This window comes from Lolium perenne, chromosome 7, assembly GCF_019359855.2.
Source record: "Lolium perenne isolate Kyuss_39 chromosome 7, Kyuss_2.0, whole genome shotgun sequence".
In the NCBI taxonomy this organism is placed as follows: domain Eukaryota; kingdom Viridiplantae; phylum Streptophyta; class Magnoliopsida; order Poales; family Poaceae; genus Lolium; species Lolium perenne.
The window spans coordinates 118,376,254-118,388,763 of record NC_067250.2 but is presented as its reverse complement, the minus strand read 5'-3'; the positions used below and the strand labels follow the sequence as shown (position 1 = coordinate 118,388,763).

General features: G+C 46.0%; 2 protein-coding genes and 1 pseudogene across 2 annotated transcripts; all 3 read left to right on the top strand.

Moving 5' to 3' along the window:
* Positions 1–266: 266 nt before the first annotated feature.
* On the top strand, positions 267–6,818 carry LOC127323930 (uncharacterized). The gene is made up of 6 exons (XM_051352034.2): positions 267–658; positions 747–959; positions 3,980–4,075; positions 4,318–4,463; positions 4,598–4,817; positions 6,345–6,818. The coding sequence occupies exons 1-6, from the start codon at positions 524–526 to the stop codon at positions 6,546–6,548; spliced, it is 1,014 nt and encodes a 337-aa protein (XP_051207994.1). The 5' UTR covers positions 267–523; the 3' UTR covers positions 6,549–6,818.
* Positions 6,819–8,932: 2,114 nt separating this feature from the next.
* On the top strand, positions 8,933–10,173 carry LOC127323810 (EPIDERMAL PATTERNING FACTOR-like protein 1). The gene is made up of 2 exons (XM_051351925.2): positions 8,933–9,670; positions 9,782–10,173. Exons 1-2 carry the CDS (start codon positions 9,557–9,559, stop codon positions 10,025–10,027), a joined length of 360 nt encoding a protein of 119 aa, XP_051207885.1. The 5' UTR covers positions 8,933–9,556; the 3' UTR covers positions 10,028–10,173.
* A 918-nt stretch (positions 10,174–11,091) lies between these two features.
* LOC127323808 (protein ALP1-like) lies at positions 11,092–12,420 on the top strand (annotated as a pseudogene).
* The last annotated feature ends 90 nt before the right edge of the window (positions 12,421–12,510 follow it).

The window sequence follows — 12,510 nt, the reverse complement described above, 5'->3', positions numbered from 1 at the left end:
GCACCCGCTGCTTCTTCGATTTCCGGAGGGTGTCATCTGTGGCTTGTTAATTCCCTGATTTTGTACCAAACCGTTTAATTCTTCAGAACGTTGTGTAATATAAAATGGGACGGTTCTTCGTATAAAAACCACTAAACCGCTGCCAAAATTCGACCTCCTTCGCGGCCGACTGCGAATTAGCATAGCCGTTCGTTAACTGAAGGAACGAAGATCAGTTTTTGCCTTTCTTTCGCTCCTCTTTGAACAACCATAGCCGCCCCGTAGCCATCTGCCACGTGAGGGAATGAGGGCGAACCCCCAGCCGCCGCGCGCCGTGACGTCCCCCATGACGCCGGCGCCGTGGACGGACCCGGGTCTCGGCAGTCGGCACGCCCAGCTCGTCGTCCAACTGGTCTCGCCCTACTTATAGGACCGCCGCCCACCACCGGCCGCCGCCATTACCACCCGGCAGTTCCGACCTCCCACACCTCAGGATTCAGGACCGACCAGCCGCCGTGAACCGCGCCAATATACTGGGAGACAGATGGGGTGGAAGGGCATCCTGGGCTTCGACTACGGCGTCGTGCAGGCGCCGCTCGGCCCCGACATCTCCGGCCCGGAGCTCGCCGCCGCCGTTGCCAACGCCGGCGGCATAGGCCTCCTCCGCCTCCCCGACTGGGTACATCGATTTCCTCACCCCCTTTGGCTACTTAGAAACGCCTGTACTGATGTGCTGTATTTGCTAATCGCTGTCCGCCTGCCCGCAGCCGGCGCCGGATCACGTCAGGGAGCTGATACGGAGGACGAGGAGCCTGACCGAGAGGCCGTTCGGGGCGGCCATCGTGCTGCCCTTCCCGCACGAGGAGAACCTGAGGGTCGTGCTGGAGGAGAAGCTCGCCGTGCTGCAGGTGTACTGGGGCGAGTTCCCCAGGGAGCGGGTCGACGAGGCCCATCGCGCCGGCGTCAAGGTCTTGCATCAGGTGAGAACGTCTTAATTTTTAGTAACTCCGGTGAGAACGTCAGTTCCACATTTTGCTGGAATGGGTGAAGACCGGCTTGTGCTTACTTAACACTTTCTTGTACCAGTATTATTACCAATTTCAGTTCCCCTATTCAACATTTCCCTGTCAGAGTAGACTCGCAGTCCTAACTAACAGTGCCCAGCTAATGAGCCAAATTCATTGGAGCAAAATCGTTTCTGTTCTGGAGAGTTTAGAGAGGAGCAAAATGATCGCAGGCCATTAGCTAGAGATTGTTACTTGACACTTTGTTAACTAGTCAGAGCTTGCAAAATAAAGATCATTCGCAGTGGTCAATGGGTTATGTCTATATCAAGCTTCGGGGAGGTGTTGTGTTCTTCAATGGTTTTGGCGCAAATGTGATGACAAAATTGAACAGGCTTTGATCTTATATAGACAGATGAAGGCTTCCAACAGAATTTGATCCTGCACATTGATATTTGGACTACGACAGGAAGGGGGCTAGAATTTGTGAACTCTTCGTCTAGCCATGAAGTCATGAATATACTTAATGAAATCAGAGGTTTCTACTGTCAGTACACACTTGCTCCTATTCTAATAAGTGTCTGATTCGGTGGAACCTCTTCTATTAGTGCGCCGCAGTAGATCTGCATAACTGTACCAAAACAGATTACACCAATAGATCTTCATAATTGCACTTAAACTCGTCAAAGTTGATTTTTGGTACTTTTTATGTATTAACAGTAACTGAAGATGTCACTGCTCATTACAAAATGGAAATCAAATGACTCACTCTTAAGAGTTCACATCACAGGCACAAATCTTGAGGTATCCTATTTTTAATTAAACATACTCACTTATGGATTGTGGTTCTGGATTCTATTCAGCGTCATGTAGGCTGTTCACTTCTGGGATCATAGAGATAGTAATTTAAATCACTTTAAGCAAGTTATTTGGGGGTTAGATTAGTACAGTAGAGAGAAAATATAGTAATCAGGTTTACTAGATACATTATCACAAAAAGGGAAAATGTTTGCTAGATATGAGCAAGCCCACAGCCTGTGGACATTGAAGTTATTTTTTTCGCGAAAACGCAAAAGCTTGCGTTTCGATTCATTGATAGAAAAGAAGTTTACATTACAAGCCTAAGACAAGGCTGTGACACCCACACACACCCAACACTCAAAACACGACTACGACAAAAGGCCGAAATCTGTCGAGTGCTCCTCTAAGACGCTACAGAGTGTGCTTCTCCGCCAAACACAACCTATGCCGATGAAAGTCGCAATGCTTGTACATCATCGAAATTGCCAAGAACCTGCCAGCCGCAGCCAAGACGCGTACCACCCGGATCCTGCGAGCCCATCCGGCTCAGCTGGGAGCATTGCTGCTCCGGCCTCAGCCTAAATCCAGGGACGCCGTCGGCGCAGCGGCTACCTCCTAGCAACCTCAACAGACGTGCAAGCGTGCAGTCTTCAGCAGCCCGCCATCAAGCACAGAGGCCAGCCCACCATGCTCATCCAGAGGCCCGCTCGCGCTGTCCGAGGAAGATCCTCGTCGCGCAAGCCACCGCGATACCCCTCAAGAGGCTGGCGCGCCACCTGCATCGCAAGACACCTCCCATGCGGCCAACACAGAGAACCCCGAGGAAGAACCACTGCCCGAACTCAAGTTCCCAAGACGACGCCTCCAAGAAGGGTACGACGTCAAAGACGCCGTCGTCGCCCTATTTGGCATGCCAAATCTGAGGTTTTCACTCGGAACCTGAGACCCTGGGCGAGGGAGGTGCCAGAACTCCTCGATGACGCCACACAGTTATTACAGCTGAATCTTTAGCTATTCTATTTTGGCACTTTTTGTAGGGGAATTTCTAGCATGCCTCTGTTTTTTCAGATTAACCATCTTGTAGTTTTGATACATAATAGATAAAACACTTTACAACTCTTTGTTCCATGCTACCAACTTTGCCATATAATTTTTTATCCATCCTCCACCGCTATACTGTACGAACAACTTATTAGCTCAGTGCATAGTTACATACGACCATCAGAGTTCAGACCACTGCCATCTGAACGTAATACAGAACTCTAATCCACCATTGAATTCCACACATTGATCTAATTTATGTATTAACATATATAAACGCCCAAACGATTTGAACTTTAATTCTTTATCGTTATCAATAGCACGTGCAACGAACTTGACAGAGCAGTACAAAACACAAACAACCAACTGGTTAGCTCGTGGAACGGCATGTTGCCTCACGTATGAAACAAAGACTGGCTTGATATACGCCCATACTTCTAGGAACAATGTGTTCAACTAATTTCACGCGCCGATCAGATATCACTCATAAATGGCAATTTTCCGTTGATACTGTTTTATTCAATTACAAACAAAAAAACATTAAAATGTGTTCCGCACAAGTATATTAGGCGTGATCGATTTCCCTAATCTAGTATCATGGACAGATGAAGATTCTGGTCATTCATCCAGTATTATTGCGACATATCTAGGTAAACAATAAATTATTAAGACGATTAAAGTGCGTTTGTACAAGTATAATAAGCTCGGTTAATATTAGAAACAACAAATCTTATCATTGACCCAGTGCTAATGTAATAACAACTACCAAATGCAGCTTAAAAAATGTAATTCAAATATCTCCCATGCAATTGAGTGGGGCACCATGCTAATTTTCATAAAAGAAATACTTATCGATATTAAACGTAAAGTTAACTTGATGGTAAAATATCTGTTACTTATTTGGCTCCAATTTTCTAGAACTGATGGGATCATTATAGTATTGGATGAACTAGCACTAGTATCTGATGCAGAGTGTTCAGATTTTGATGAACAGTCTTTTGGGGGCCAAGAAATAGACAATAAGTAATACCGTAGTTGTACATGATCTGTAGTGAAGCATTGGTGCTCTATGATGATGACATATATGAGCATTTACGTCCGTGCGCATTTTTGTTGATTAAGGCTATATAAAATTTCCCTTCTCGGATGCACAGATTGGTACCATTGAGGAGGCACTGAAAGCTAAGGAAGCTGGTGTAGATGGAATTATTGTTCAAGGCCGTGAAGCAGGGGGGCATGTGATTGGTCAAGTAAGTCACAGTCCCACTTTGTTTTATAGCTTCCATCTTGTGAAATTATTGTACGAAATCTTCCAAGAAGCACACACCCATGCACTAAGAATCCACACCATGTGCTATATATGAGGCTAATGATTTAGCTTAGGGTCTCTTTCTGCTGTCATCTCTGGAAGCATAACACGCCTCACAAACCTGTGTCCATTTAATTGTATTCGTGAATTTTCATCTCAAACACCTTTTCTTTGAAAAAATAGGAGGGTCTGCTACCATTGCTGCCGAGAGTAGTGGATCTCGTATCAGATAGTGCTACTCTGGTTATAGCGGCTGGTGGAGTTGTAGATGGCCGTGGCTATGCTGCTACATTGGCACTTGGTGCTCATGCTGTTTGCTTAGGAACTAGGTATTATCTCAATCTTCTATTTGTATGATTATCTTCAAACCGAGCCTTTCTTGCATACTTCTGCATGTTCTGGTTTTCACATAATAAAGTTCTAATTCTTAATTTTTTTTTCAATAAAATTCCTTGACATTCAGGTTTGTAGCTACCGAGGAAAGCTTTGCACATCCTCTGTATAAGAAAAAGCTAATCGAAATGAACTGCACGGACTATACAAATGTATTCGGGCGTGCTAGATGGCCTGATGCTCCACAACGTGTCCTGAAGACACCCTTCTACGTTGAATGGAAGAATCTCCCAGATCATGAAACAGAGGAAACTCAGCCTATTATAGGCCACTCTATCATCCATGGTGTGGTATGTATGGCTGCCTGACTTTCTTGAATTTTCTCCCTCATTCTGCATTTAGAAGTTGCAACAATCATTGTTATGACCTTTCCACTCTTATTATTCTGATCAATAGTGTAAAGAGTTCTGTTTTTAGAAGTCATATCTGGTATTTTCTAGACACGATGAAAAGTGGATGCGCTTTATCTGGAGGGCTTTGTTGTCTAAACTGTAGCTCCCAGGCTAATAATATGGGAAGTTTGATTCCCAACGAGGAACACAAGTCTTTGAGCTGTACCTTTGAAATTCTTTGACTTCCTAGGGATCACAATCCATGAGTTGCAATTCTAATTGACCTTTATTTCGTCAAAGTTTTGGAATGTCATATACTCCCTCCTTCCAATAGAATAAGATGTTATTACAACCAATAAAACGAAAATTCAACTTTAGATCAAGGGTGACATGGAACCCTTTATTTTTCAAAATTTGAAAGCATGATTTCAAAGTTTCAAAAAATTCTAAACAAAATATCCAGACTAGAAAATGTACGCTACCAACATAAAAGATCTCAACCGAAATACTCCCTCTGTCCCGACAAACATGGAGGGAGTACCTTATATTCTGGGCTTAACAAAAATGACAAAATCAGACAGAAATTGGAGGTTTGGAATTTTGCACTGTTCACTACTTCAGATGTCAGTTTTTAATTTTATTTTTGTGTAGCCCAAAATACGGGGTATTTCTAGTTGAGATTTTTTCACGTTGATAGATTACATTATTTCCTATGTCTTGATTTTTTGTTCTGAAGTTTTTGGAACTTGAAAACATAGATTTTGAATTGTTCAAAAGCGGGCCCCATGTCGCCCCTGTTCCAAACGTCCAACTCTGCCAATAAAGGAGTTGTAATAACATCATATATGGTAGGACAGAGGGAGTAACTTTAGGTGATCTTTAATGTTTCAAAAAAAAAAAGGAGCTCTTTGGACACCGGAAAGGCTGCTCCTATTTAGCACCAAACAAGCCCCACAACAAAGCCTAGCTACTTTGCAAGCTACATGGAATCCTAGAGTTCAGACAGTCAGATTTGAAATGGTCACCACGGCTCAGGATTATTTCACTCGATTTTAAAATGTTCAGTCTTTACCTATTTTTCTTATTTCTAGGACAGCCTTATTTGACTGATGGTAGTATGTGCCACAAACTTGATTGCATGGCTGTAGCTTTGGGGCAATACCTATATATGTTAGTGCTATCTCACTCATATTTGCTGTTCTTTCAGTTTCACTGTTATATGTTTATTTGTTTGTTTCTGCCTTCTGAACTAAGCCTGGGCTCATTTCCTAGACTTGCTAGATCACGGTAGACCCACGCTAGAAAATTCTACTAGTAACATATCATAGCTGTGATGAATCATGGGCATCTATCATGCTGTTTGTACAAGATGGGCCTCAATGGGCGAGTTTGCCAAACCACTCATTACAATTTCAAATGCACATTCCGCACTTCTGCATCTGGACCTTAATAATGCACAACTAAACAATGATTTCACAATTCCAGCACAAGGACATACGTCGGTTTGCTGGTACTGTCCCGAACGCAACAACCACCGGCGACATCGATAGCATGGCCATGTATGCTGGCCAGGGCGTTGGACTAATCAGGGAGATCATACCAGCAGGCGAAGTTGTCAAAAGGCTAGTTGCTGAAGCACAGCGTGTCATCGGAGAGAAGCTTTCTGATTCCCCCAAATCATCGGATTAATGCTGGTAAAAATCCTTCGTAAACTGCTAAATCGTATATTGTGCAGGCTGTGTTGTATTTTTAGGTGTTAGCCAATCAAAATAAATGAGTTTTCCCCCAAGGCATTCCTTTTCGACCACTGTGGTTGTAGGCTGGTGTTGGTCTTTGCTTCTATGTGCAATTGTAAGTAATAAGCAATTGAAATAAAGATTTTTTTGTTGCTCAATACCATGAGACTGGCAAGTGGAACATGGGTGCTGGGCCATGTCACTTGTCAATTATACTCGTTTCGATGAGCAATTCTCCCTAATAACCATTGAGTTATTACCTGAAAAATTATCTCAATCAACAGAGTCATTGTCTTTTTTTCTTCCTTCATGCCAAAATGAGGTGCCCAAACAGGCAAACACGATGGTTTGGGATTACTACTGGTCTGGTATTTGAATCGAGTTGGGTTCAGCCGGGGTTCTTTGCATACATTTTGGCTGATATTTCTGTCGAAACGCCATTGATGCACATGCACTGGCAGGGTCTTTCACCAACCTACTCAAATAACTGGACGGATTGCTCCGGTTGTGGACCACCCTCATTTCAGTGCCCATACCTTTGAGCTTCTGACTAGATCATGCCGGCGAGGTTAAAATGGGTGAAAATAACAACGGTACTGCTTTTTTTGGGACCAGACTCTGAGGGGTGAGTTGGACACTGACAGGGATTTGTCCTGGCGATTTACACATGATGGAGTTAACCGTTCGGAGTTGAGACCCGTACAATGTGCTGAATCTAGAAAAATAATTGCGTCCTTTGCTCATGAAGTTTGCTTGGTATGCCATTTCTCATGATTATTCGCAGCATTATAGTAATCCTAAAGACGCAACATAAATACTGCTTATTATGGATTTTTTTTCCATATATGTCTTCATTTATTGCACGGACACTCAGTTCGTGGCACATGATGGTGTGTAGCTCCACCGAGTTGTTCTGTCGGGTCATCTAATTTCTCTTGGCTGACTGACCATGATGCTGTTGCTGAACAAAACGGCCTGCGTTCAAAACGTGGACCTGGCATAAAAGAATGCTGACCTGCTACGGCCCATGCTCTCCTACTACTACAAAGAAGTCACCACCTGAGATGGTGTATTCCAAAAAAACGTCACGAGCTGTTCCATTGCCTGCCCATATTCAGACGCAGACGTGACGGTAGAGCAAGGCAGTATTTACTCTCACTTTCGCCAGCAGTCAGCAGATACCTTTCCACACTACGGCTAGGCAGAGGACGTCCTGTCTGCCTCTAGGAGTCCTGGGCTTTGACCCGTCTCCGCAGACGTATACTAATTTCTTCGTCTGCAAGGACGAAAGGTAAAACCTTTCTTTCCTCCCGTTTTGAGCATGACTGGAGTGGGGCACTGTACAAGTGTTGCTAGCCTATTACCGTTACTATACCTCTCATTCAGATCCGTAGTAGTTAGAGCATCTACAATAACACATCTCAAATAGGCGCCAGCGAAATGGCCCAAAATGGCGCCCAAAAATGAAGTTGGGACCCTACTGCGCAATTGACCAAATAGATCCTAGGCGGCAAGGCCGGTTGGCGGTCCCAACATATCTGCAACCAGCAAAGACGCGAGAGATGCGATCGAGGGCTGAAGATTCTACACCGGCACCGAGGTTGTACCCCGGCGAGACGAGGCCCATACAGACATCCAGTACTACGGCGGTGCGGCGGGGTGGGGTGGCGTCGTCGCCCTAGTGCTACAAAGAAGTGAAGTGGAAGCAAATTCGCGCGGTCGATTTTGATTTCTGTGACGTTCAGGGTCGGGTTGGAATACAATGTGACCACGCACTATCCGCGTATGGACGCATTCGCGACACATATTTAAGCCGTGTTTACGTTTGGATGGATAAGCCGGTCATTGTGCGTCGCGCCACTGGGTTTGGCTGCAGACTCATTTTTTAAACGTGCGATCCCAAACGGCGCGCCGTTTGAATCGGGCCGTTGGAGATGCACATTCTGTCATGACCTCTAAATCAGATCCCGTGTTTCGAGCAACGTGTGGCTTAGCAATGATGCTCGTTCTGTTCTAGCAATGATGTGTTCTATCACGGTCAATTTGAATAAAACGTTTCAGAGAGGCTCACTTGACACTTTGACAGCTCGGCTGCACCACCTGAATTAAGTGCCTGCCGGCGTGGCTAGCAGTTGGAGTTATTCAGTTAAGATTATCATCTGAATCTGAATTTAATTTAAGTGGCTAATAATGGTTGGTGCCACATCGTTGATTGGATGCGATTGCCCGTTGGCCTCTTTCAGGGATGATGAGTCGCTGCTGCAGGCCCGCCGGCTAGGCTAGTCAAAGCCCCCGCCCGGCCGCCCCCCAACCCGTGCCCCCTGCTGGCCGTCAATGGCCGCTGTAAAACCTGTGTGGAACTACGAGCTCGCTCGCCGGTTGACTGTTACAGCGGCGGGCGACCGCCCCGTACGTACTGCTGCTCCACTAGCCTATCGACAGGCTCGAGTCAGAGATCTGGTCTCACTCCCCTAGTCCCCTCCCATCGCAAGCTCGCTCGGCAGGCACAGAAACGGTAGAGATAGATGGGCTACATCTCACTGACGAGAGATCTGGAAATCTAGAGCCAAGAAAAGGAGAGAAGAGACGTCCCCTCTCCTGGAAATTGTGCCTACGTGCTCATAGGCCGTAGCCACACTGTCGTCGTCCGTCGTCTGTCCTGCTGAGTGCTGCCGCTCCTGCTTCCAGTCCAGCAGCAGCAGCTTCCTTCCCCATGCCGTCTTCCCCGCTTCCTCTTTGACCCCCCCTTCGCGGCCTCGTCGCCAGTTCCCCACAGTCGCCTTCGCGCACATACACGGGCGCGCACGCAGTAGCAAGCTAGATTCGAGCTATTCAGCTATAAGTAGTCATCTCCTCGTCGTCTTCTTCACTTCTCTAGCCAGCGCGCGCGCCAATGACTCGACGACAAGGTCGGCAGGCTTGAGTGAGCAGCAGCCAGTGAACTGCAGCAAGATCGAAGCCATGAGACTAGCAGCCGCGCTACTTGTGATCCTCGCCGCCGCCGCGTCTCTGAGCCTCCTCCTTCTTGTGCCAGCTGCCGCCTCCAGGCCGTCTCCCCTGTTCTCCGCTTCCATGGTACGTGTGCGTGTGTTTGTGGGTGTTAATTTGGCGTTCCTTCCTCGCCATTGCTTCCGCATGCATTTTCTCTCGCCAAGTCTGACGCCGGCGGTACGTGTGTGCGTACAGGGTGGTGCCGGCATGGCGGCCGGGAAGGAGGAGAAGGTGCGGCTGGGGTCCAGCCCGCCGAGCTGCCGCAACAAGTGCTACGAGTGCAGCCCCTGCGTCGCGGTGCAGGTGCCCTCCCTCTCCGTGCCGTCCGGCCCGGCCACCACCACGGCGCGCGCCGACGTGCCGCCGCCGCTCGTGACGCTCTCCGAGTACAAGCCGCTCTGGTGGAAGTGCCAGTGCCGCGACCGCCTCTACGAGCCCTGACGGAAAGACGCGCACGACGCGGCTCCGTTGGCCTGGACGACGACGACGATCGACGCAGTGGCCGGTCGATCTCTATGGATGGATTAAGAGGAAGTTGGGTTGAATTTCGAACTAGTGCTGTAAAAACTGTAGTTTTCCTGAGAGAAATTTTGGAGCTTAGGATTTCTTTTTTCCCCCTCTTCTTTCTCAGGTTTCGCTCTTGTTTACGTCGTGTTCTGGTATCTACATGTCGAGTACGTACACGTGGATATTCCGACATGGTATGTATGTATGCATTGCATGTGCTGAGTGCTGACCATGGTCCATGGAATCGTGCCCAATACAGCCATCATTGGTGCCGGGATGGAGTAAATAGTATCGCTAGTTAATTCTCTGTTCCTGCCAGTCCCGTGCCATGATGGCTGTTACTCCGTATCTTCTTCTTTGGCTCTGGCTCTGGGTTTCTTTGAGAGCTAATTACACTAAAGGTCTTATAAGAGCATGAGCAATGGTGGCATACATAACTAGCTGCTTCATGTAAAAAAGTTGTAAGAAGCAACATGGTAAATTTTATCTCTTCAATGGAAGCTACAACTTTAGTCAGAAAAAAGAGAGAAGGGACCCCACAAATATGACACTATGTATCTCTTTCTCTCTCCAAAAAGCATGCTTTTAGGGCTTAAGATCCCACTTCTTGAAGAGGAGTCTACTTCCTCATCCGAACCTATTTTAGACCACCCGAACTAACTAAGAGCATCTCTAGTGGAACGTGTAAATTTGGACGTGTATATCTCCATATACACATCCATATACACGTTGCTAAATTTTACACCTCTCAGTTTTTCAGTGGAACGTGTATCAGGACGTGTAAATCAGGACGTGTATATTCCAACGGCTATATTTTCAAACGGCTATATTCCAACGGCTATATTTTCCAACGGCTATATTTTTAACGGCCATATTTCTGGTCTATATAAACCACCCCGACCACCTCTCTTCCAGCATCTCTATCTGTGACTTCTCTTCTCACTCCTAGATTTCTCTATCGTCTCTCACGCAACACAATGAACACATCCTTTTGGGACATGAGTTCTTCGTCATCTTCATCTGGCGACGATGAACTCATACTTGCAGCATTTGCCGAGCGCGAGGAGGAAGAGAGGATGAACGCTCGACGCCACGGTGGTTCGAAGCATGGACGTCGAGCAATCGATCGAGGAAGAGATGCTGGATTTGTTCTTCTGTGGGACGACTACTTCAAAGAAGTTCCTCGATATCCAGAACATTTGTTTCGACGAAGGTTTGTAACTAGTACACTTCTCTGCGATCGCCCATTTTTCATTTCCCCGTCTCATTTACTTTTTATACACAGATTTAGGATGTCCCGTGATTTGTTCAACCGCATAGCTAGTGGTATACTTGAGCATGACTATGATGGTTATTTTACTCAAAAAAGAAGTGCTTCTGGAGCTCTTGGGTTACATCCGCTGCAAAAAATGACCGCGGCAATGCGGATGCTAACATATGGAATAGCAGCTGATGGTGCTGATGAGTACATCCGGTCCGCTGAGGCTACTAATTTAGAGTCTTGCAAGAAATTTGTGATCAAAGTTTGTGAAGTATTTGGGGAAAGGTACCTGAGATCTCCAAATGAACAAGACATTGCTAGGTTACTTGCAATAGGGGAGGAAAGAGGATTTCCTGGTATGTTGGGGAGCATAGATTGCATGCACTTGGGTTGGAAAAATTGCCCCAAAAAATGGCATGGCATGTTTAAAGGCCATGTGAACGAGCCAACTATGATCTTGGAAGCAGTTGCATCACAAGATCTTTGGATTTGGCATGCTTATTTTGGTTTACCAGGGTCTCTCAATGATATAAATGTTCTTCAACGTTCTCCTGTTTTTTCAAAGCTAGCCGAAGGTCAAACTCCCGCTGTGAATTATAGCATCAATGGTCATCAGTACACAATGGGGTATTACCTTGCAGATGGTATCTATCCACGGTGGGCAACATTTGTGAAGAGCATACCAGCTCCAGATACAAGAAAGCATAAAACTTTTGCGAAGAAGCAAGAGGCGTGCAGGAAAGATGTGGAACGTGCCTTTGGAGTTCTGCAATCCCGTTTTGCCATTGTTCGTGGACCTGCTAAAGGATGGAAACGTAAAGAAATCGGTGATGTCATGAAAGCTTGTGTCATAATGCATAATATGATAGTTGAAGAGGAGCGAGAAACTGGTCGATAAAACTGCTCTTATGAGGCAATGGGAGAAAGAGTCACAGTGTCTCGTACTCATGCGGAACAACTGAGCTCTTTTATTCAAATGACTCACCAGATTAGAAATAAAGCTGAACATACTCAGCTTAAGCTAGCTCTAATTGAACATGTGTGGCAAAAGTTTGGAAATGAGTGATGTAATCCATTTCTATGTAATGCAGTGCTATCAATAAAGTAAGCTTAATCCATTTTTATGTAAGTTCTTACAACTAGCAGACAACATCAA

Coding starts and splice junctions, on each gene's coding strand:
- LOC127323930 (XM_051352034.2), top strand. CDS start 524: ATGGGGTGGAAGGGCATCCTGGGCTTCGACTACGGCGTCGTGCAGGCG. Junction 659..746: donor TCCTCCGCCTCCCCGACTGG/GTACATCGATTT, acceptor GCCTGCCCGCAG/CCGGCGCCGGATCACGTCAG. Junction 4,818..6,344: donor ACTCTATCATCCATGGTGTG/GTATGTATGGCT, acceptor TCACAATTCCAG/CACAAGGACATACGTCGGTT.
- LOC127323810 (XM_051351925.2), top strand. CDS start 9,557: ATGAGACTAGCAGCCGCGCTACTTGTGATCCTCGCCGCCGCCGCGTCT. Junction 9,671..9,781: donor CCCTGTTCTCCGCTTCCATG/GTACGTGTGCGT, acceptor GTGTGCGTACAG/GGTGGTGCCGGCATGGCGGC.